Raw genomic sequence first — 25,090 nt, forward strand, 5'->3', positions numbered from 1 at the left:
TACCTATGTTCCGACTTTCGGCCAGGGGAAAAAAAAAAAAAAATCTGAAATCTGGTCCAGCTATTCGGTTGGTACCTTTCAATCCCGTATTAGTATCCTCCTTTCCGCTCTAAGTAGAAGAGTAAATGCAAAAATATAGGCATTTATATATCTAAGAAGTAACGGGTTGATATATGCAGCAGGAGAAAATCAAATTTCTATGATTTGTCTAAACCCAAGATGGGTCCAAACATATAGTTCAAGTATTGATACAATTTCATGGATCAAATTTTTCTCAATCAAGAGAAGTTCATTTTCTTTTATAGGAACCTGTTGGAAACATAGTTTAGAAGTTGTCAGCCTTTCAAATATTCAACCATTATTTTTCAACCATAAAAGAACAATCTCTTGCCTTCATTGATGTAAGCAAATAAACAGTTCCAAATGTGTAATCAATGAGAGTAACATCACACGGATACATTATGAGATAATATTTTGTGAGGGAACCAAGAAACGAATCCCTATTCCTCTGCATGTTTTCAGGCAGCAGCATGCATGAAGTCCCACCTGTTTCTACAAAATTCTCTGCTCTTCATTTATTTCCCACTGAGAAAAATGAAACCCAAGTTCCCTACATCTATCCTGTAACCTCAGACAAACATAATAGAGTAAACTCAGAAGATTTAAATGACCTCATGATCAATTGGAGTTTAGCCAGATAACAGAGCCAACGTGCATTATATGTCCAATCTTTCATTATGGTTCAAACATTGATCAAAGATATGCAGTGCCTTTGGACCAACTTCATAATTCCCTAATAAACCACAAGGATTATAGGTTAACCCCCTCGGGGAGTTAGCCCTTTGTCTACTTGAACTTATCCAGTGGACAATCAATCAATCAACTGAAGGTACTTTACCAAAATATTAATAAAACTACCAGAATCATCCAAAAAAGCAGAGAAAAAAAAAATGAGAGAGAGTATCAACAAAATTTACAGGAAATGAATGGTGATCAGCAGCACGCACTCCCATGTAATATTCACCTCCTTCTAGCATGTTCACAAGAACAGAATTTTCTAATCGAAAATGTTTCCCTGGGGTTTTTTAAGAAACTTTCCTTTTAAGTGTGGATATAGGTCTACGCAGACAATAATAATTAGATTACTTTCTAAGAAAAGGGACCAGAACAAAGAAAATATTTGAATTTACCACATTCGTGACGTTCAAAAAATAGCAAAGTTCCATTTCTTTTATTGTTGGCAAAGCAGAACACAAGTAATCACTATTTTCCCCTTCAATAAGAAGTGATGATTTGGTAATCATTTCTAAATCAAGGGCCCGGGCTATGTTAGATTAAAACCAATCTATTTCCTTTCTCATAGAATTTTATTGTAAATATTTATCATTTAGATGAAGGATGAAATCACTACAAACAGTCAACATCTAAGTAATCATAAAAGGGAGGACCTCATGAAGATGAAATGAAGTTCAAATACAGCACAAAGACAGAGCAGCTAAGGATAGATTGTTTTTATTACTTATTATGGCGGTGTTTGCTAATTTACTTCAAGCAATTTGGTAGCTAAGCAGGTACAATACCTTGTCTGCAAGGAGATGATCCTGTTATTAGCAAATTTCATGGGCCACGCGTTAGCTGTGCACTTTGAAGCACTTCAGATATGGGAACAAATGAAGCAGTTCATCACGGCTCCGTCTCTATGAGGAAAAAAAGCATACAATCACAAACACTAATCCAGTTAATGACTATAATTTGCTATGCAGAAAACAAAGAAATCACTAAACAGAAAGGGTCATTACCTTAATGCCAATACATCCATTCGCATCAAGGGTTGTGATTGTATTCGAGCAGGACCTTGAGAGGGTCTCCAGACATTTATCAGTCACCCCAGTTATTCCAAACAAGCTGCATCACATTCTTTCATGACATCAGTTATAGAAACCATCGCAAGAAAAACAACTAATAGGCATAAGGGTCACAGCATGCCTTAAGGTGTCATCACAAGGGCATGGGATAGGCCATGAAAGCTTTATATGCTCTACAATCTACAATCAAAGCATTGTATTTCTCTGATCTTGGTTTTTTGTATACATGATATCTGTTTTACCTAACTAACTAGAAATTCAATGACACTAATCCTGAACCCTAGATCAAGAAAATCAAGTGAACCCCAAAAGCTTCACCAATGAAATTTCAGATAACCTGATGCTTAATCAGTTGTTATTGCACTTTAGGCATAACATTCAAAAAATAAACAAATTAAAAGGCTTCCAAAATGATTTGCAAATTTTCTAAACCAAAAGTGACAACATCAGTTCCTCCTTTGAGTAATGAACATCTTTTACTATCTTTTTTTTCCAGTTAGAGGTGTAGTTGCACCGGCCAAGCCCAGTACATGAGCACTTGAGCTTGGCTCAATGGATCAGAAGCAATGTGCTAGATCAGTTGAATGTGGCTAGGGATGCAACCAAGCTGAGAAGAGCTCAATCCTTGAGTTTACTGGTCCCACTTGGTCAGTAGAATATGAAGCTGGAGCTGGGTTGGGTTTTCTTACATTACCTCATCAGCTCAGCTTGAAGCCCAAGTTTGATGTCAAGCCTAGTAAGTTCAAGATTAATTCTATCAAAGCACTCTGAAACAACCAGAACGTAACCAAATTGTAACCCATTCAACACCCAAAGAATAAAGACAGACAAACCAAACCGTAACCCCTTCAATTACCTAAAGAAATGAGAGACACAGAGAAGGATGTTAGAATCAGTGTCTAATGATTTGATGATCACGCAAAAAGAGTTTGGAACTTGAGCCATACAGATCTAGGTGGAAGAGGGGGATGTGGAACGAGCTTATCCAGCCATAAATATATTAACTTCCATGTAAATATCAGCGTAAAAGCAATTAAAAGAAAAAAACAAACAAACAAACAAACAAACAAAAACAAAAAACAAGAACTTATACAAATGCATATGAGGCGGGCTCATGAGCACATGGCCAAGCCCAGCTTAGCTTGGGCTCAAACTTGTCTTATCCGAGCTCTCAAGGTCAGCTCAATAATTAAATCAGCAAAACAACCAGCTCAAACCAGTGCGAGGTGCCCATGAGTGCTTGCATATTTGTAGCCTCAATGCAATAAGACCTTCTCAGGCTCGGCTTGGCTTATAAATAGCATCACCTCAAAGTTATGGGTAAACCAGCCATTTGAAAAGGTTTTATGAAACCAGAAGTGATTTTATGAGTTCGTAAATAGCTAACTAATAGAAGCCAAAATCAAACATCATCATCTTGAGACAAGAACATAGACAAGTTTCTTATGTAAAATTAAAGCAAGTAAATGACAAGAGATTACAACTGCTCAAGTCAAAATGGATTGGGAAATCTAAGATATTTCAGTTCTTTAAATATTTTCTTATCAGGATTACCTAAGGAATTCTAGAGAGGTGCAACCCTGCGCAATGGCTATGACCCCAGCATCAGTGATTCGGACGCACCTATCAGGAAAAAAAGACGATATTGGTTTATAAAATCTCATTCAATCTATCTCCTTTTCTTCAAAGATATCTTTAGGGAGATTGAAAGTTTTAGTTACCATGTCAAATTGAGAGATACAAGGTTCGTGCATTTAGCTATACAGGAAAGTCCTTCATCTGATATATTCTGAAAATAACATTTCTGATTAGTATCAATCCTCAGTTTGGTAAACTGTGTGCAAAAAGGTTGTTCAGCAAATCTGAGATTTTACCTGGGCACCACATAGGTCTAAGAACTTAAGATGGGATAGAAGTGATATTCTTTTGTAAGCTTCATCTGTGAAGCTTTGGGAAAGAAAAAAAAATAGGCAATGCAACCAGTCAAATCACAGCAAGAACTAATTTTAAATTTAACATACAAAGGATCAATTGCATACCCAGAAAGGGCATAGACGTTTAGACTCTGGAGAAAGGAGCATTTGAGCAATATCTGCAGCAATCCATGATCTGTTAATTTGATGCACCTAGGTATGCCAAATTATGAAATGTAAGCATGAGCACGAACATAAGTTTTTTACTCATGGCAAGTAAATTCACCATATCACTTGACCATCATCTAGAATGCAAAAATTTCAAGATGAAGAATTGCATACTTTACAGAATTAGCAAACAATAATAACCCATCCTGACCAGCATCTGTGCCAGTAAAATATGCCATCAAATTATCATTTTTCAGATGATCATAGCCTAAAGCAATGCCATCAAGAAATGATTGTTGTGAAATCTGTGTCATGATATAACAGCAGATAAATTATTTTCATTTCCCAAAAATAAGTGTTTTCCAATTATCCAATATAATCTATATATAGACCAATGTTACCTAGTCAGGTTCAACGACTCTAACTTCGGATAATTCTCAGCAACTAATTGCAAACTTTCGTCTGAAATATTCTGCAAAGCACATCAAAGTACCATGTTGAAAGAATCCTTCAAGATAAATATTCAAACTCAACAGCTGAGTAATGGATGCAAGATATAATCGTAAACATTCAAAAGATGGACATGTCATGATTCACATATTGTTTCGCTGGTTAAAAATTAGATCATAAAAAGGAAATAAAAAGGACTTCCACCTACATGCATTCCTTTTGCCTCTAATGGAGGGCATAACGTGAGTAAATATTTCATAATACTCCTTGGGAATTTTCACACTGAGCTATATTATAGCATATGACAAGTGGTTTAAATTAATGCAAAAGCACTCCAGAGGTTTCAGTCACTCATACTAACAACAAAGTAATGCAATGCATGCTGTAAAAAGTGAAAAGCTTCCTTCTGGCCTTTTCTCATAAAACATGCAGAACCAAGAGTAACCACGTGTCACAGCAAATTTATAATTATACATGCATGGTCACCTTTATAATAAGGGATGTACCTAAATAATATATATGGTCACCTATATTTTTGTCTTTGTTCGTACATATGCAAGTATTACTATATATAGTTTAGAATGCAGCTAGTAGGATTAAACCTAGCAATGAAATACCTTACACCCACTTAAGTTCAAATTGGTTACACGTTTGCAGTTATTCACCAGATGCTTCATACCCATATCTGTAATCCTGAAGTTAAATTCATATTTCGAAATTCATCAGTAATGAGCAAAGTTTACATCTAAAAATAGGATTTGAAAAATTCATGTTGATTTACAGTCTAGTGAATATTAAAATACCTCACATTCCAATAGATAGCGAAAACCTTCAGTATAGGACAGGCACTGGTTATAGCTTCAATTCCCTTATCGGAGATCTTTTGGCAGCCATTCAGATTCAAAGACTCTAGGTTTTGAAGAGAATCCAAGCACTATAAAATTCTCAAAATTTCATCAATAAAATCTTAAAGTTACAACTTATCAAAAAATAAAATCCATAGAATGTTAAGTTATGAAAAGCATCCGGTCAAAAGCATACGATATTTAAAAGGGAAAGATGCAAAATCAGTCCCTATGGTTGCACAAATTTGCAATAAGCTTCCTAGGGTATAAAAAGTGGCTTAACATTCCATGTGGTAAGCATAAATAGCAAATAATTCCCCAGCCCAAACTTCCTTTTGAAATTTTGACGAAATCTTCAAAGTGCCACATCAGCACCAATAATAATATAACATGTGTCCCCTATATATATATATATATAAATTTGAAATAAAAAATTCTATGGGGGGTGGTCTGACCTAATAAGTCTCAGTCAGAGTCAATAATGATGAACTGATAATCTCCACTTGGGGTGGGAGTAACCGCACTTAGGGTTGGAGGAATACCACAATACAAACACTTTCTTCTCTACCTTTCTTATTCTAATGTCACACATATATATAAACTTAATACAACAACGGTTACTACTTTTACTAAAGAAAACTACCTACATAACTAAAGATAATTACCCACAACCTAAATAAACTACCCACTACCCATGTTAACAAATATTGGCAATAAAGGATAAAGTTAACAACTGAAGCTAAGAACTACCACCCACGTCTTATCCCATGATGATGAGCTGGATGTTCAGTCCTATGAGACACTATCACAACCACCCCAGATTGGCCAGGAGAGTGGTTGAACCATCCCCAAAGTTAAGAATTCTAGAACCTGTAAATCAATAAGCTTCCTTTTTTCTCTTCTCTCTCTACCTAGCACGCTCATAATGCTGCTTAAAATATGGCTTATGATATAAGATCACCCTTCTTTTCCCCAGGGAAAATCCTTCCAAACAGCAAGCTATACTTATGTTACATATAGCTTATGATGATAAAACCAGGATCTATGTAATGAGGAACATAATATGGTTGTCGGTGCCCAACATTGCAACTCACACACCATACTGTCCAAGCCTTTCAAGTTTTTCAACAAATGAAATTTAGTACAAATTCAAACCACAGCAACATGTGTTACCTTGATTTTAAGGAGTTCAAGATGTTTGTCCTCAATATCTTGCGCAAATTCAAGCTTTATCTCCTTCACATGATGATATCTTGGCTACAAAATACAAAAACAATAATCACCACAAAATCATCCTTAATTTTAAACAACAATTGCAATAACCTCAGCAAGGCAAATCACACAACTATCCCCCTCAGTGACAACACCCATTACTACCCTCTATATTCACCCCAAAATAAATTAACCACCATTTTATCACTTTAACAGTACGACTGCCATATGATCCAATATTGAATATTTTCAAACTCTAACCTTAAAATGGCTGACCCATTACTTCTGTTATTTCATTCAACATAAAATATTCATCATTCATTGAAAAAACAAAACAAAGAAATTGTAACTTTTTGGCAATCTGAACTTCTACTAACCAGTGAAAGAGCAGCCACAAGCCGATTTCCGGCATTACCCATCTCACATAAATCAATAACCTGAACAATGAAAACCCAGATCACGCAAACCGATATAACATTCGTACCCAATAAAAAATCACACGAGATGACTTAAAGACAAAACACTACCTGCCAGAGAGAAGGATAAGAGATCAGGGTACGGTAAAGCCATGGACTGACCAAAAGGAGAGAGATGAGGTCTCTCTGAGGAAGTCTCGTGCTCACGATTTTGAGGACCTTCGGGATTGTTTCTCTGTTCCATATGAACTCTGCTTCTGCTTCTTCCATCTTGTTGTTTTGTGGTTTTTTTTTTTTTTTTTTTGTGAGTATGTTTTGTGTTTCGAGTATTTCGACAAACGTTTTTCTACATGGGTTAAGATACTTCGCATGGGTCCGGCTTACATGCTGTGGAGAAATAACAGGACATCTCCTGTTATTTTAAATCTACGGCTAATATTAAAACTTATCTATTTTCAGCCCATACGACGTTGCTCAATGATTTCGTATTTCAATCCACGGCCACTGTCCCGCCACTCGGCATATCGCTTCATGACGTGGACTGTGCACATAAAGACTCGCAATTCTCATTTGTGCTTTGGCAGTACAGGCAAATGAATATCCTCTGAGACATTTTCTCAAACACTTACGCCGCACGAACATGAGCTTCAAAATCAAACACTTCCTCTTCTCAATCCTAAAATCCCAGAAGCCCACCCCCTCTGAGAGCCACAACCTTCTTCTTCTTCCTCACCAATGCCACCAATGCCGAGGCATAACTAGGGTCCGTCTCAAATGGGTCAAGAACCGAAGCCTGGACCACATCATCGACACCGAGACCGATCTCAAGGCTGCCTGCCTCCTCAAGGACGCTATCAAGCGCTCCCCAACCGGTTTTCTCACTGCCAAGTCCGTCGCCGATTGGCAAAAGCTTCTCGGCCTCACCGTCCCCGTTCTCCGCTTCTTGCGCAGGTACCCCACTCTCTTTCACGAATTCCCTCACACCCGTTACGCCAATTTTCCTTGCTTTAAGTTAACAGACACTGCATTATTGTTAGACTCACAAGAGCAAACTATTCACCAAGACCGTGAGAGTGACACTGTGGAGAGGCTCTGTAGATTGCTTATGATGATGAAAACTAGGACTATAGAGTTGCAATCTTTGTATCCGTTGAAATGGGATCTGGGTTTGCCAGATGATTTTGCTAAAGTATTGGTTCCGAAGTACCCGTATCATTTTCGATTCATTAAGGCCTCGAATGGGGTCGCGTGCTTGCGACTCGCAGAATGGCGTGAGGAATTCGCAGCCTCGGCATTAGAGAGGAGTAATGAGAGTAGTAAATTGGGTAATGAGTATAGGCAATTCAAGAGGGGGCAAACGGCATTGGCATTCCCCATGAGTTTTCCGAGGGGTTACGGGGCACAGAAGAAGGTGAAGACGTGGATGGAGGAGTTTCAGAAGTTACCATACATTTCACCGTATGAGGATTCTAGTAAAATTGATCCTAATAGTGATCTTATGGAGAAACGAGTTGTTGGGGTTTTGCATGAGATGTTGAGCTTGACTATTCACAAAAAGACTAAAAGGAACTACCTCAGAAGCTTGAGGGAGGAACTGAATCTTCCACATAAGTTTACTCGAATATTTACAAGGTATCCAGGGATTTTCTACCTGTCACTGAAGTGTAAAACAACGACTGTGGCTATTAGAGAAGGGTACCGCCGGGGAAAACTTGTAAACCCACATCCTCTTGTACGTGCCAGGGAGAAGTTTTATCATGTTATGAGAACAGGGCTTCTTTATCGTGGTAAAGGTGTAAACTTGCTACCTCAGCAAGACATTTTACTTGATGATATGGAAGATGAGACAGAGCAAGAAGGTTCTGAGGCAGAAGAGGATGAAGCGGGTGATGAGTGCTATGAGGAGGAAATTTCAGAGGTGGAGGAAGGGTCTGATGAAGAGTAGTGCTTGTATGACAGAATTGAGGTTTACTCAAATGCAAAATAGAAAAACATTGATCAGTGGCTCAAGGTAAGGAATTCTGCTTGAAAGTAGTGCTTTTAGATTGCTCTCGGGGATTACTAGGACTATCTTTCTCTACATTCTATGCACATTCATTGTCTGTTTTGGTCTTGCTGCTGACTCTGAGCAAAATTCTCTCTGCGTTGTTATTTAAACTTTCCTTTGCAAATAATATGAACAGTATGAGATTATGGCTTTACTTCTCATTACTTGCACCAAGGCAAAAACCGAATTGTTTTGATTAGACAAGTTTATGTCCTGTTGGTAAATATATTGATGCTTACTTATCATTTGATTTGGAAGGACAAAATTCAACAAATGTATGTTATGCTTTTATATTAAAATATGCTGCCAATACTTATATGTGAAACATTATGTGTTCAGAAGTCAAAATGCTGATGACCTTATTAATCACAATAGAGTAAGCTCATCTGTTGCTTGAGATCCGGTTTAGAAATTCTTTTAGTGTTAAGTTTTTTTTTTTTAGTAAGTAAATAAACTTCATTAAAAACACAAAGGGCACATCCAAGAAATCTTGTTGTAACTTCTCAATGCAGCTAGCAACTCTCTGGGGGGGGGGGGGGGGGGGGGTGTGGGAGTAAGTAGGAAAATTGGACCAAGTGCTCTTAATGAAGGTTATTCTTCCTGTTTAGACAAGTAAACATCTTCCAACCAACCAAATGGGGCTCAGCCTTCTTAATAATGCCGTCCCAAATAGAATTGGCCTTAAAAGTAGCATCCAGTAGGCGACCTAGGTACTTCCAAGGCAAAGAGGAGACCCCACAACCCAAAATACAAGCCATATCTTCTACATTTTTGACATTACCTATAGGGATCAACTATGACTTGGCCAAATTAATCTTCAAACCCGAACTGGCTTCAAAACATAAAAATCAGCACCACAAATGACGCAGGTGAGCTCCACAAAAAAATCAAATTTTGCAAACAAAAGATGAGAGATATCAATCCCACTAGCCCTAAGCCTGATGGAAAAACCAGATACCCCTCCCCCCCACCCCTCTCACTGCAGTTGCGATCTTATCTAAAGCCTCTATAACAATAACAAACAACAACGGAGATGAAGTTTTCCCTGTTTTAGACCATGAGAACTACTAAAAAAGCTGGTGGAAGTGTCGTTCACCAAAACCGATTAGCCAAGAGATAAAATGAGTTATCCAAGTACACCATTTCTCCCCAAAACCGCACCTCCTCAGCATGTATAACAAACAGTCCCATTCTTTTAGTGTAAAGTGAAATGAAGATGTTCTTTATCATTATTAATATAAATTTCATTTTATGCTTGGGAGACTGAAGCAATCTTACATTGAACTCTCGTTTTTACTTACACGGGCATGTAAGCTTAATGCATAAGAGGGAAATGGTTAATCATCCTATTTGGGTGATTGTTGTCAGCATTAGATCTAGCAACTTCTGAACGTTTTCTACAAGAAAGCTCCAACCGCTTTCAGCTAAGTGGGGCACCCCAACTCTTTCAAACAGGTTATAAGTTAACTGTTAAGGGGGCAACCACAACAAGGAAAATCTAGCGTTCAAGTTCTTGTAGTCACTATTTGGATCAATTGATCCCGTATCTGTCGTTAGAAATCAAGACAAGACAACAGACCATTTGCAATGTTAAGTGATTACCACTATGGATGCGGTGTTATTACTCATGTTCTGATATGCGTGTTGCTGGAGAAAGAAGTGCCTGAGATCGATCACCTTTGTAGTGACATGCAACTAGAGTTTTACATTCACGGTGAAGCATTTTATTAGATTCAGAAATCATTAGGCATGTTAACAATTATAGAACACCTTTTCTTACATCTCTTGTGCCATATATAGGTATTCGAATTGCCAGCTACTTTTATGTCATTCAGTACAGTTGTACTGATAATTTTGAATGAAAGAAAATGGCTTATAATGTCACTAAACAGTGCTGTTTGGACACCTAATCTTTGGTTTTGTGTGAAAGAACAAGGAGCTTGTTTGTATTTACGATAGAGAAGCTGACTTAGTGCAAGCAGTTAATATGATCGTATGCTTCGATTTTGCATTCCGTTATAGGAAAATTTAAATAGCATCTAGAATTGCCTAGAAAATATATATATATATATATGTGTGTGTGTGTGTGTGTGTGTGTGTGTGTGTAGCATCTAGAAAAATATATGCAGTGAGAATTAAGCAGACTTCTAGCTATAATAGCTCCTTCAACTTTTTCTTTTGTTATGGTGTATTTGGATCATGACAATTCTTTCTTTGTTCCTTTCTTTTTTTTTTTTTTCCAAAATCTTTTTAATAAGTACATCGGCCTGTGCTTTTATGTTTGATATATTCTGTGTCGACTAGAGAGAGATTCACCATTCATAAAAGATTGTATTCTTTATTATATTGATGCCTGTGGTTTGCTACTATTATTTAACAAGAGAGATCCCAGCTTCCAATTGAAAACTTTTACTTGTGAATTATCTTTAACAAATGAAAGCTCTTGTTTTGGGCCTTCAAGTGTTGGCTTATTTTGTATCAGGTTGCTCAAACAGCATGTCAAGCTACAAGGGTACGGCAAAACTTCATCAAGATGATATGTCAAAAACTAATTCAAGGGAAATTTGATGCAGTAACTAATGTTACAATGAATAGAGGAATGAGTTGATAGAAGAGCCATGGATCATATAAGAAATTGGAGGTATACATTTTGGTATTGTAACAATCTCAACTATTGTTTGAACAAAGAAATATTCAGGGAAATTTGCAGGGTAACATCAGAATAAGTTTGATTCGTGGAGTTTGCCTCTCCTTCGGAATAAAGTTTTGATCATGCTTTCTTATTTGCTCGAAATTTACTAAGCATCTTTGTATGAAAATTCCCTTTTCTTTTCGTTGGACCTTTTTTCTCTTTAAATGTTAACCTTTGTAAATAACGAGATATCAAAATGAGTAATTAATTCTGCCCGACTGCTTCCAATTTTCAGGAGACCAGAGACTTTGGTTGATGCCACTTTCCGGCATAGGATGTAGAGCTTCCATCATTTTGACAACCATATTATACGTAGCCTCATCAAATACAAGCATAAATGCGTCCCCCCTTCGTTTTTTTCCCTCCAATCATCTCCCAAGTGCAAATGTGCCCGGCCAAATATTTAAACCTCTCCCAAGCCTCACCTGTTCGTACAGGCATCCGCTGCCCATCCCACCCAGAAGCGTGACGATGATTGTCCGCCCACCCAAGTTTTCCCCATGCACACATTTATCTCTACTAAATGCACTATCCAAGAATCAGAATATATCCTGCAATTACGTTAATTGGCACCAGACATACCATTTGGATGGTATCCCTTCCACCAACTAATAGCTGCACCTGATGTATGTTTATACTCAATAGGTCTCAGACCAAAATGAGAAAAAGAAGAAAAATACTCTAACCAACTTGTATTGTGTCCACAGACACAGTCGAACACGGAAGCCCATCTCTGCCAACCAAGCCACCTATAAATACTGATGCTTATACCAAACCTACAGCCCCCTCCATGAATTTCTACATAGCATTTCCTACATTAGAACCCGGATGAACACGAGAAATAAAGCAAAAACGAATGAGAATACAACAATCCTTGAGTTCTAGAAAAAATATATATATACTGTGAGAAAACTAGGGGCAACAATTTCAGCGTACAGCAGGGACATTAATCCCAAGCACTGGTCACACCTTGACCATACCCCCCACCATAACCACCAGAATACCCATATCCACTGCTACTATTTGCTCCACCATAGTGATCTGTAGGCCTATTAAATGAACCATCCCTCCTAAAATCACGGCCACCAAATCGGCCTCCCCCAGACCGCCGATTTCTGCCACCACCACCATAGGAAGCCCTTGATGCATAACGTGTAAGCCAATGAGGTACTTCCTGATTTGCTTCTTGCATTAGATCAGCTAGCGGCCTTGCCATTGACAAATTATTATCGTTAAAGAAGGCCGTTGCCAATCCTGTTTTTCCAGCTCGCCCCGTCCGTCCTATCCGGTGAACATAATCATCAATGTCATTGGGCAGATCAAAGTTTACCACATGAGCTACATGAGGAATATCAAGACCACGTGCTGCTACATCTGTTGCCACTAAAATTGGTGCCTTTCCACTCTTGAACAATCTCAATGCATGTTCTCTTTCCTGCATACAAAATCATGTACAATAAGGCGATGACATTATAATAATAATGTAAAATACTTAAATTATGGCAAATGATGGAATGGTCGATGCAAACCAAATGACAAAAGGATGCATTAAAAAACATGAGACAGCTATCAACTAAGCATTTTTCATCTTATAACTGGTAAGTGCCTACTCTTTCTATTCCCAAATCAGAAAGCAGTGTTACATTCAACGATAATTGGGTATTAAACAGAAACTTTTAACTAGACAAGATAACTACAGTAGACACTGGAAATGTTTTCTTCTGCTTGTTGATAATAGCTATGGCTTGGCTAGCTTGGCTTAGGCTCATGAACATCAAAATGAGCTTGGCCTCACTTGGCTAAGGCTTATTGACACATAAGGCAGGCTAGGCACAGCTCATCAGATACTTTCAAGCTGCCAATCATCCCAGCAGAGAAGCTCTTTTTCTTACATAATATTCTCTAAGGCAATATCCTATTTTGAATCCAAAGAGAAATCACCAAAACGTTGGAAAAGGTAAAAATCACCCCTTTTTGGGGGGTCCGATTGTCACGATACAAGGGGGGTGGGGGTGGGGGTGGGGGGGGGGGGGGGGGGGAGGTGTTTAACGATCACTATTTTGAGGTCCCTAAAGTTGGTACAGAATAAGCAAGTTGCAACCTTGAAAAAAAAAAATCCTGCCAGATATTTGGAATTTGAATCTTGTGGAATCATACACTGCATCATGTGATTGTTGCTAAAAAAGTAATTAGATGTTCACATTGCTAATTTGCACAAATTTAATTATATCTAAATTAAAAGGGGGTGGGGGGGCTTGATATTGATTGTAATAAGCAGGGAAAATATTATCATCGAAATTCTGATATCGAGATCAGGATTCTACATATTTGATGATGCACACTACTAATTATTATGTTAGTGATGATACAAACACAATAGCACAAGTCAAACTCACATGTAGGATAGGCAATATGAACACGTCAACTCATCAACAATGCATACTTTCAAGTCAATAAAATTGAAAATATACAAGATTCAGAATATATCTAACACTTCATTTAATTGATCTATTCCAACAAATTCACCTGTTGTGATCTATCGCCATGAATGGTAGTTGCAGGAAACCCATTAAGACACAACCAATGCTCCAATGAGTCGGCTCCCTTCTTTGTCTCCACAAAAACTAATGTCAAAGATTGCTGCAAATTCGAAGACAAGCAATTATCAACAGTGTACTAAAAATAAATAAACCCGTCAAATTGAATTAGAGAGGATTTCTTCTGAACTAGCAGCGTAAGTGTCAATTTTGGAAGAAAACACCAAGTTTACTCCAAAAGACAAATAAAATAGAAGGAACTTCAGGGGTAAGTCCAAAGTGAAGAATACGAGCATGTCTCAAGTTACCTTGCCCTGAACTCCATTTTCCCTCTGAGCATGAAGAAGGTCCATAAGATGGCTTCTCTTGTCAGACTCTTGAACAAATTCAACTCTTTGAACAATCAAATCAGTACTTGAACCAACCCTTCCAACCGCCAAAAATATGTAATTTGAAAGAAAATCAGATGCCAGTCTCTGCATACCACGCCAATTGCAAAAGAAGCTATCAGATAGACACAATTGAAGGGACCCTTTCTTACAAAAACTTTCAGCCTGTTTGAATAAGTTTTTGTGTTTTGTTTTCAATAGATTTTAAGTGTTTTGGAAACTGAAAAAAGCAACCAAAAAAAAAAAGCCCCTTGCTGGCCTCCATGGGTTGCAGCCACCACCCCTCGTCTGTGAGGGATGGAGGCCGCCACCCATTCACTAGAGGGAGTTGGGTCTCCCCTCTCTCCACTTCTGGTGTCCACCCCCACAGAAGGCATGGAGTTGGTGGAAGACCCACCCCTCATGCCAGTCTCCACCCCACCGCCGACCTCTGCGGGTGGATCTCCACCCTTGCAAAGGGGGGCGGTGGGAGGTGATGTGTTATGAGGGTGACTTCATCTTTCTCACAGAGGGGAGCAGACCATCCCCTCCAAGCCCCTCTGCAGGGAAGAAGTTCCACACCCCACCCCTCTGCGGGGTGGAGATCGCCCACCGCCCCCCTCTACATGCAGGGGACCCCTCCATCTCCATGCACCACTGTTTACAATGGCTGCATGAGAACATGTTTTTTTAAAACAGTTTTTCATTCTAAGAAAATGGTTTTCAAAACATAGATACATGAAGAATTTGGAAGGTGTCTTCTTATTCTTCTTCTAATAATAATAAAAATAATGTCCATGACAATTCAGCGAACAACATAAAATATCCATAACTTGCAATACAATAACCAAACAAACAAATTTAAATGCAACAATCAAGACTAACCTGTATCTCTTTAGGAAAGGTGGCGCTAAACAGCAATGTCTGCCTCTCACCTGGTGGAGGCATGTCCATTTGCTCCACTATCTTCCGGATTTGAGGCTCAAAACCCATATCCAGCATCCGATCTGCCTCATCAAGTGCCAGATATCGGATCATCTGCAATGACACTCTAGCCCTCTCAAGCAAATCAACCAATCGTCCTGGGGTTGCCACAAGAATATCAACTCCTCTCTCAAGCTCTCGCAACTGAGCACACAACAAGTATTAGTATAAAAGTAGGTGGAAGATATTTGCAAAAATGATCAAGCTGAGAACTATTAAAAATCCCCCCACCCCCCAACGCGCACAAAAAAAAAAAAAAAGAATCAGATAAAAAAAAACTATGGAACTATAATGCGGAACAAACAAGAATCACCAGAATTACAATGTGAAAATATGGGAAAGAGAGGAGAAAGAAGCTAAAGAAGAGAGAAAAGCTAAATACATAAAGTAGTTCCATTTAGGAACTTATAATTGAGAAACGAATACCGTGTTGCACAAAAAAAAAATATTTTGCCTCAATTCAAAGGCCTGAAAAGATTGAAAAGTATTCGTTGCGCACCTCATGTCATATAAGATTAAAAAGTGTTTTGTTGAGCATCTCATGGCTATGTCATAATAGATCCAAACACTTGCCCCAGATCAACTTCTAAATCATAATTGTTCTAGTGAATAACTAAAGAAAATAGATAGATGGGAGATAGGAGAGAAAGAACGAGAGAATCCAGGAGAGAGAGAGAGAGAGAGAGAGAAGTTGGGGAAAAGAGAGAGAGAGAGAGAGAGAGAGAGAGAGAGAGAAACGGCACGAGAAAGATCACTTTGTCATAATTTTATTCCATCAAATAATGTCTCTATTGGAGTACAAAGCATGCTTAAATAGACTCCGACTGAATCCTAGGGCAACGCCCATTTATTAACTTACCTAACATAGTTTTATTGATTCACCTAACCGAGCAATGCCCACTATTGAATTACCCAAAATAACCTAGAGGGGCAAGATAGGCTAAGATAAGAAGCCACGCAAGCTGAGAAGAGGGTGCAGGATAGATATAAGTGTTATTTGTCAGATGGGACGGACTTCCAAAAATAGGAAGCTGACTAGAAAATGCATATTGCGGAAGGCTAAAAGGATAGCGATGGGGTGTATCGGTGGTTTTGGAAGGTCACGTCCCATGGTTGTAGTGACATCGACACCGACGAGTCCTCTCATTTCCACAGTCCCAACAAGACTAGCAGTAAGGGACACAAAATGTGCACTTGGCTAATTCATTCCTAAGTCAACATCACAAGTACGTCCTGCAGATAGCCGATCTTTGGGAGTACTTTTAAGTAGGGGCGGAATTCAGTTATATGTGCTTTTCTTCTTCCCATGAATCACTTCACTCTAGAGAATCTGGGAAGCAAACCCGACGATTCTCGACTTTCTCCGATCGTATCCCTATACGCTCTCCTCCATTAGAATCGAATCCTGGTTTATTCACTTTTTAGATCATGGCTTGTAATCCTAGAGCCTTTCCCTTTACAACCAAGCTTGCCTAAGGACGGCATAGACCATCGACTCTAAAAAATTAAATACTAATAATTCATTTGGCATCATTCTCCCATGGGTAAAAAAAAATCGACCTCAAGTTTTGAAATACTGAAAGATTAAAAACATATGCTAAAATATTGGATCCAAGCCCAAGTCTTGAAAAGGCCCAATGCGCTAGGGTCCAAAACATGCCTTTATTTTCAACAAATCCCAATTGTCACACTTCTCTTCAAAATCAATGTTTCTTTCGGTGCTTTGTAGGCAAAATAAATAGAGATTTGTATAGGTCTTCTCTCACACAATCGAGTGCAAGCATGATCAGGAAGAACACATCTGGTAGCTGGAGTGGTGGTGTGGTTCTTGGGCACGATTTTCCAGAAAGGGATGTGACAGCAGGACATGGCAGCGTTAGAGAACGTGGCGGTGCTATATGAGGCAGTCACGCTACTGTCTGGGCGATGGGCTGATGGTGGAGAAGGCCAACAGGGCTTGATGGCTCTGTGGTTGGTGGCACGTCTGGCATGCAGGGTGCATGTGTGGCGCAGACCAAATTGGGAAGTTGCAGCGCAGTGGTTGGTTTGGTTTTGGGTGGTGGCAGAGAGGTGGGTTTGGCAATTGGGTGGTGGTGGCACAGTAGTGTGGGGTGAGGGGATTCCGATGGGGGAGAGTGGCCTGTTAGGGAATTTTTTTTTTTTTTTTTTGTGGATTTCAGTGGTGGTATCCAGTTTGGATTGGTTGTTTGGATGTTTGTCGTTGATGGTTGATTGGTGGTGATGTGGTGGGTTCCAGCCATGGGGGAGGTTGGAGTCGATACATTGTTTGGTTTTGAAGGGTTGAAACTGGTGGAGATGGTTTTTTTTTTTTACACCAATGGTTTGGGTTGTATGGAAGTGGTTTGGTTTCACAATTTGTTGTGCGCAGCCGGGAAAGAGAGAGAAGAGAGAAGCTCGGGGAGAAAAAGAGAGAGAAGGGGGAGGTTGGAGTCGATACACTGTTTGGTTTTGAAGGGTTGAAACTGGTGGAGATGATTTTTTTTTTTTTACACCAATGGTTTGGGTTGTATGGAAGTGGTTTGGTTTCACAATTTGTTGTGTGCAGCCGGGAAAGAGAGAGAAGAGAGAAGCTCGGGGAGAAAAAGAGAGAGAAGGGGGGGGGGGGGGGAGAGAGAGAGAGAGAGAAGAAGACGGAGAGAAAATCACAACATGATTTTATTCCATCAAATTCTGTCTCCATTGGAGGACAAAGCATGCTTAAATAGACTTCAACCAAACCCTAGGGCATCGCCCATTTATTAACTTACCTAACATAAATTTATTGACTTACCTAACAGGGCAATGCTCATTATTGAATTGACTCTTAAAAATTAAATCAAATACTAATAACTCGTTCCGCATCAATACAGTAAAGACATTCACTAAAGCAAAAGCATGTGCGGCTGTGCCAACCCCCCACAACCCCCCCCCCCCCCCCCCCATATTTGACCAGCCAAAACAAGCAGTCAACAACCCCACAACAATTCAGCCATTATCAAAATTAACAGTATCTCCATATTGAAACGTACTGCAAAACAAACTCCCCTCAAATTTACAAGAAGCTAAAACTTCAGCGAAGCCATTTAAAGAGCCCAATCACTATACCATGAATCACCTCCATCTTATATGGCAATAATAACCACTACCCAAGAGGCAAAACTCAACAAGGGAAGGTAATTACCCAGGCGGTTATCTATTTTCTGTAAAATAATTCAATCAACATGGTTATAGAATCTTGAATAATAGTTACTTAAAAATTTTGCAAAGAAAAGCTATGCCTTGTTCATATCCTAAGTAACATAAAAAATGTGTGCGTGTTTTTGTACTAGAAACAGCTATTGACATAAAACCTCTATGATAAAAGGCTATCCCTTTGCAACACACAAAATTCCTTCTGTCTGCATAAAGCAACCATCACTCCCCTCAAAACCTCCAACAATAGTTTACACTAGAGAATAGATTTATACTCCTCTCATGTTTCCTCAAGCATTATTATTATTATTATTCAAATTTCAATAAGAAACACCATCATCTAATGTCCTCAGCCTCAATAAGCCATCCACGGCTAATTTCAGAAATCCCAAACTTTTAAGCATAAAACTAACTTACTATCCCCAAAGCACTCATCTGTGCAGTACCAGAATACCAACATCCAAAAAAGTCACTATCACCAACACACTTGCCATAATTAATCCAGGAAAAGCAACAACTTCAAAAAATTTGAAAGTAACAGTTCGGCATGCAGAGCTACTAAGGAAACACAACTGAGCCTTATGAAAGCAACAAAATCTAAGTTGCCAAACCTGGCACACATAATTAAGTTGCCCCGCCAACTACAAAAGGTACAAAGGCCACCTTAGAAATAAAAACCAACACAATTTGTCTTTGAATGCGTATTTTCATCATTATACAAAGTTATAAAGAAGAAAAATTAAACAAAACCAAATAAATAAATGCAGGGTAAGATAGAAACATTGTGTCTGGAATAAAATTTAACGTCAAGCAGTTGACAACTTAGAAAGATAACAACCAAACAATATAAAAGCAAACAAAGAGGCCAACGAATCAGTACACCACAACTATTATCAATATAATGAAAACCTGTTGGTTGATTGGTGCTCCTCCATAAGCAACGACCACCTTGACACCAGTTTGATAGGAAAACTTTTTTGCTTCGTCATGGATCTACAAATCAATGACAATAGAACAAAAATCAGAGACACAGAATACCCATATCAAAAATTTGCAAAACTCTCGTAATGCTCATCAAGTAAGTAGTATAAACAAGTATTCCACCTGGCATGATAGCTCCCTTGTTGGGGAAAGAATTAGAGCAAGAGGGTACACAGTACGTGCTCCTCGTGGTGGTCTCTGAACATACTGCCCCCGCATGATTCCACTGATGATTGGAAAGCAAAAGGCAGCAGTCTTCCCTGACCCTGTCTGAGCACAAGCCATCAAATCCCGCCCCGCAAGAGAAATTGGTATAGCATAACGTTGAACAGGAGTTGGTTTCACATACTTGCACCTCCGAATATTTAGATTCAATGCCTCCCCCAAGTCTATCTCCGCAAACGTATTCACAGCAGGTGGCACATTGTCCCCACTCGTCTCCACCGGGATATCATCATAAGCCTCAAAGTTAATACCCGTGTTTTCTTGCTCACTAAACTCCTCCTCTGTATTGTCATCATCACCGAAAGGGTTCACCTCCCGCTCCCTCCCCCCACCTCGACTGCTCCATCCACTACCGCCTCGTCCACCACCTGAACCATTATCTCCCACACGCCCGAAATCAGGCCTAGACCCTCCACCCCAGCGCGACCCAGTTGGGGGTCCACCATATCCAACCCGACCATTGGCTGGTGAAGGAGTAGTGTGCACTGGAGGTGGGTGATCTGATGAAGAAGGTTGCCTATTACGGAGATGGGGCGGGACATAGGTTGACCTGGTAGGCCGTTTCAAGCCATTGCTTTCGGAAGAACCAGTGGCTGCATTCTCAGATGCAGAGTTGGCCACAGAATCTGCCCATGAAGTTCTCATACTTGCAAACCTCTTACTAATAAAAGCTCAGCGACCACAACCAACACCCTACTCCACCAAAATGTGAAAAGCGAAATTTTGGGTCCAAATCAAATTTTCCTCTTATGACTTTGCCCTATATATAACACAGCAAATCATTAACTTGATTCATCAAGTACAATTAAGCTTAAATGAATATATCTCCCAAAAAAAATAGAAATGATAACGAAAAACCATGCAGTTATACAAAATGTATATAGTTGTCACAACAATGGAGATCATAAAAAATTGACAAAGGGTAGTGACGAAATTAGTCTTTAACACTAGATTCGTCAAAAATTAGAAAAAAGAACAATTTGTTACGACAATGAATGCCATGCTAAACAGATCAAAATACAAGCTTGAAAAAATGCCATCACAACAAATACAAATTGCACAGCACAATCAGAATAGACCAAAAAAAAAACAGTGACGAAATCGGATTTTCCATACAAATACATCAACGAGCTCACATCCAAAAAACAACAACAACGAGAGCAAGCTCTATGCCTAGCTCTGTGGCCCAGAAAAATACTGTGAGAGAGAGAGCGGACGAAAATGGTGGTAATGAGAGAGAAAGAAGAAGCTGTGAATGGCGAAACTGGATCTGAAAATGAAATTTCGAAACCCTAACTTGTTCGTGAAGACGAACTGGATCGGACACGGGAGAGAAAATATCGGTTATTTTCCACTTGTCAAAGATGAATGAGATTTTTTTCAGGTCGCTTACCCTTTTTCAACACGGATCAATACTCTTTCTTCCTTCACTTTCGTCGCTACCAAACCAGAGAGAAAAAGAAAAAGAGAGAGAGAAAAAAAAATCTTAAGCAAACGGGTGTCCCACACAGTAAGGAAACTGGCGACATAAAAAGAGAGAGAAATGCGTTGGCGTCCCTAAAATGGGTTTCTATATTCTAATTAATTACAGTAATTGTGAGGTTAAGGCGAGACTAATTATTATCCAGTTATGTGGGTTGGCTGCTTTATGTGCCATTCAGCTCCCTGCAATTCCAAATTTTCAGACGGCTGGTTCAAGATGAATGGCTAATTGAATTTATATTAAGTCTTAGAAAAATAAATTAATTAACTAAATGGATGGTTGGTTGGTTGGATTACTTCTTGAGGTGGTCAGCCAACGGTTGACTATTTTCTCAAGATAAAACAATGGTCAATCACTTTTAAGAGGTGGCCGAACTTGCATTTAGAGTGTCTAAATTACAAGCAATTCGGATAATTCTATAAAAAGGGGTTGCATATTCATGTGTTTCATGTAGGTAAGTATTACACCTCAACGTGCACGAGATAGGTGGGCTTTGCAACTCTCTTAAGCGCTCAAAATGCTAGTAATTCAAGCATGCACCCTAAAATGTAGAGGATTTTGATTCGGCGGGATTACCCATTGGACTACCTCTTGGGGTGATCGGACCATCCCTTTAGTTATTTTGCTTTTTTTTAGGTTTATATGACTCAAGATCATTCATTTTAAATAAACAACCTAGCTCTGCAGAATTATAAGCTTTTGCAATTCTAAGGAATTGCAATCGGACCCGCTCGGTAATCGCTTAAGGCTCTTAATTTATAAAAGGCTCCAACAAAAATCTTTTATAATAATTTTTAGTTATAAAAAAAAAAAAAAAAAAGGTTAAAAATAATAATAAAATAAATAAATAAACCTTGAGAAAAATAAAATGAGAGGAGGCCATTTGACATTGCTATGAGTTTAAAAAAATAATAAAAATTAAAAAATCAAAAACCGTTGATTTTAGTTGGTCGTTGTTATGAGTTCAATCCGATCGTTGATTTTAGTACATAGCTAATTAAATCATAGTTACAATTATTTATCTTATAAGAAATATAAAATATTAGTTATATTATCGATTGAGAATAATATATTAACAATTCATTAGTAATTTGTATTAATATTAATTTTTTTTTTTGCCTTATCCTCATTTTTTTATTGAACTGCCCTGAATTGCATGATATAAATCTGCCAATTGCAGCAATTGCTTCATCCAAAACATGTTCAAATCCGGATGTTGTTCTTACCGGACAAGTTATTAAAGTCTTTGCATGATTGTATCTAAAGCTTTCTGTGGAGTTTTGTTCTCTACCTTTTTTTCTTTTTCTTTTGTCCCTGTTTCTTTTAGTAAGTTGGCACTTACTTCTTCCCGTGGGCAAGTTAGGATTACTTATGAAAGAAGTCTCGAGCAAAGTTAGGATTACTTATGAAAGAAGTCACTTGGCTTGGGTGTTACTAGCCTTTTTTGTGTTAGGTTATGGCCTAATTGGTTTGAGATAACACTTGTAATTTTTCACTGTTTATACCTCTTATGTTCTTGGTTTTGAGTGAACGTATTTTGAGACAGCGCCTTTAATTTTTTTACTGTTTAAGCCTCTCATAAACACTGGTTCTGAGCGAACAATTATTTTGTATATATATACAGATATATATTCTTAGTTTACTATGTGGTTTGGATATTGTAATGGAGCATATTTTTATTTGTAATTCTACAATGTCATTATCAAATATAAATCTTCAGGTAGTGACTATAAAATTAAAAACAGCTGATCTCAAACCATAGAGCATTAGAGCCCCTCGTGTCCTAAATATCATTGGCAGGTATGTCATGAAAGGACCAGAGTTATAACTCAAAAAAAAAATGTGTAACTCAAAGATTACAGCATAAATATATTTATATATATGGGAAAGTTATTTATTTAGCATTTGTAGATGTACCATATTGCCTTTAAGGGTAAAACTATATAATTTTATAATAAGTCGAGGCATCACTCATGCCACGTGTCAATTAGTGATTGGGTGTGACATGCACGGATCTGCATGTGCATCAAACGGTTTTTGTCAAATAACTTATATCAATGACCATTTCGGACAAATAATATACCTTATGATCATTTTAAGACACTTTTGATACCCACGAATCAATTTGATACAATTGCAAACTCCATAAATTAAATAAATAATTTTCCCTTATACTTAACACCAATTTAATATGATTTTTTTTTTTTCTATTAAAAAAATTCTCATGAGATTTGGCATGTACTAGGTAGTGCGTTTGGCTCTTCGTAGTGGAAAATGACTCACACAAGCCTAATTAATATTAATCGTCTTGTGAACCACTAATATCCTAGTAGGGCTAAGTTAGGTTATAACTCGATTGATCTTGAGGGAGCGGCTAGAATTTCCACCATTTAGACTTTTCGTGAGTAGTTTTCAGCGACCATAAATCATAACATTTCATGTGTAACTCAAACTTTGGGACGAGAATTAGGTCTTATAAACCAATCGGCTTGTTTGTATCAACACAAAAATCGGTATTTAACGATCCAATGTCATTGGTGTCCTGTCAAGTGGAAATAATATCAAACATGATATCCTAGAGGGAGAAATAAAGTTTTGCAATTCACAATCAATATTTTCGAGTGTGTAATTAAATTGAAAAATAGTTACAAGAGATTAAAATACCGAAAATGGGTGAGCTCCTCCAATAGCATACCCACAAAAAAAGTAACAATGCAAATGCAAATAAACAAACCAATAGTTGAAATTGGGCTAAACAAGTGACTCGATTATCTCCGATGAATCACATATAGCAATTACTGAAGCAAAATAAGCACAAAAAGAATCACGAACCTCAAGAGGTTCCCCAACCCTATTTACAAGTCTAAGAATCTCAAGAGGTCCAAATTATTTGCACCCCGATTGCGAACCACATCCACCACTAGTAAGAAGCTAGAGCGGGAAAGACATTTTCGAAATCCAAATATGTAACCAAAGAAAATTGAGTACTATCTATGGTAGCACTAGTCTCCACAACATAGAGAGACCTCAATAACATAAAGAGACTAAAACTCACAAAACCCAACAAACACAATAGAAAAATACAATGAAATAAAGTAAATAACGAAAATGCAGAAACAACAAAAACAATGACACATAAACAACGAAACAAGTAGAAAAACAACAACAAAAAAAAATCCAACAAAAAGCAGCATCGGCGGTGGAGAAGGAGGAAAAACAGCATGAGAAGTCCACTGACTGGCGAGTGGACTGGAGTGTGAAGGGTTGATGGAGGAACAAAAGGCGGGGGTTAGGAGTTGGAAGGCCGATGAGGGCGGTGGACTAGCGTGTGGATTTCAGATCTAATGGAGGAAGGTAGATCGCACTTTAAAGAAAACACATCTAAGAACCATAGCATATTTGGGTTGTAGAGGGGTGGACATCAAGCAGTGAACATGCAGGAGCTGAATAGAGGAGGAGTCGAGTGACATGGTGCAACAGAGATGTAGTCAACGGTAGATAGATAGAAAACATTGTGCATGTAGGAGGAAAAGAGGTCGAGCACGAGGGAAGACAAAATGAGAAGGAAAGAAAGGGAGGATGGAGGGAGGGCCATCCCTCCTCCTAGGGGCGGAACTAGGATTTTTGGATTGGGGGGACGGACTTGTATAATACATAAATATATAGATATACATAGTCTTTCTTTATAGGTGTGTATTTATGCTAAATAAAA

At 38.4% G+C, this 25,090-nt stretch overlaps 3 protein-coding genes across 6 annotated transcripts; 1 reads left to right on the forward strand and 2 right to left on the reverse strand.

Annotated features, from left to right (window-relative positions):
• Nucleotides 1-372: 372 nt before the first annotated feature.
• On the reverse strand, nt 373-7,179 carry LOC132162214 (RNI-like superfamily protein). Its single transcript, XM_059572478.2, has 13 exons — nt 6,981-7,179; nt 6,831-6,890; nt 6,415-6,498; nt 5,200-5,330; nt 5,014-5,089; nt 4,348-4,418; nt 3,905-3,991; nt 3,740-3,812; nt 3,587-3,654; nt 3,420-3,488; nt 1,800-1,905; nt 1,581-1,697; nt 373-621 (listed from the first exon to the last, which is right to left on the reverse strand). The coding sequence occupies exons 1-12, from the start codon at nt 7,137-7,139 to the stop codon at nt 1,632-1,634; spliced, it is 1,050 nt and encodes a 349-aa protein (XP_059428461.2). The 5' UTR covers nt 7,140-7,179; the 3' UTR covers nt 373-621; nt 1,581-1,631.
• Nucleotides 7,180-7,410: 231 nt separating this feature from the next.
• Nucleotides 7,411-12,507, forward strand: LOC132191293 (Ubiquitin carboxyl-terminal hydrolase family protein). 2 transcript variants are annotated; one of them, XM_059606242.2, is made up of 2 exons: nt 7,411-8,880; nt 11,378-12,507. In XM_059606242.2, the coding sequence occupies exon 1, from the start codon at nt 7,510-7,512 to the stop codon at nt 8,812-8,814; it is 1,305 nt and encodes a 434-aa protein (XP_059462225.2). In that variant the 5' UTR covers nt 7,411-7,509; the 3' UTR covers nt 8,815-8,880; nt 11,378-12,507. The 2 variants fall into 2 exon arrangements, with proteins under 2 accessions (XP_059462225.2, XP_059462226.2); XM_059606243.2 differs by having other exon boundaries at nt 11,399-12,507.
• Nucleotides 12,451-21,419, reverse strand: LOC132191292 (DEAD-box ATP-dependent RNA helicase 37). Of its 3 annotated transcripts, none has more exons than XM_059606241.2 (7): nt 21,289-21,419; nt 19,794-20,655; nt 19,599-19,682; nt 15,399-15,641; nt 14,454-14,621; nt 14,135-14,248; nt 12,451-13,043 (listed from the first exon to the last, which is right to left on the reverse strand). In XM_059606241.2, the coding sequence occupies exons 2-7, from the start codon at nt 20,538-20,540 to the stop codon at nt 12,555-12,557; spliced, it is 1,845 nt and encodes a 614-aa protein (XP_059462224.1). In that variant the 5' UTR covers nt 20,541-20,655; nt 21,289-21,419; the 3' UTR covers nt 12,451-12,554. The 3 variants fall into 3 exon arrangements, with proteins under 3 accessions (XP_059462224.1, XP_088367090.1, XP_059462223.1); XM_088510964.1 differs by having other exon boundaries at nt 21,193-21,419; XM_059606240.2 differs by having other exon boundaries at nt 21,069-21,419.
• Between the last annotated feature and the right edge of the window lie 3,671 nt (nt 21,420-25,090).

The sequence above is a fragment of the Corylus avellana genome, chromosome 10 (assembly GCF_965113065.1).
Source record: "Corylus avellana chromosome 10, dhCorAvel1.hap1.2, whole genome shotgun sequence".
Taxonomy (NCBI): Eukaryota; Viridiplantae; Streptophyta; class Magnoliopsida; order Fagales; family Betulaceae; genus Corylus; species Corylus avellana.

Coding starts and splice junctions, on each gene's coding strand:
- LOC132162214 (XM_059572478.2), bottom strand. CDS start 7,139: ATGGAAGAAGCAGAAGCAGAGTTCATATGGAACAGAGAAACAATCCCG. Junction 5,331..6,414: donor TTGAACTCCTTAAAATCAAG/GTAACACATGTT, acceptor AGAATTTTATAG/TGCTTGGATTCTCTTCAAAA. Junction 3,813..3,904: donor AACGTCTATGCCCTTTCTGG/GTATGCAATTGA, acceptor TCTTTCCCAAAG/CTTCACAGATGAAGCTTACA.
- LOC132191293 (XM_059606242.2), top strand. CDS start 7,510: ATGAGCTTCAAAATCAAACACTTCCTCTTCTCAATCCTAAAATCCCAG.
- LOC132191292 (XM_059606241.2), bottom strand. CDS start 20,540: ATGAGAACTTCATGGGCAGATTCTGTGGCCAACTCTGCATCTGAGAAT. Junction 19,683..19,793: donor CAAGGGAGCTATCATGCCAG/GTGGAATACTTG, acceptor ATTGATTTGTAG/ATCCATGACGAAGCAAAAAA. Junction 14,622..15,398: donor CCTTTCCTAAAGAGATACAG/GTTAGTCTTGAT, acceptor CGTGGTATGCAG/AGACTGGCATCTGATTTTCT.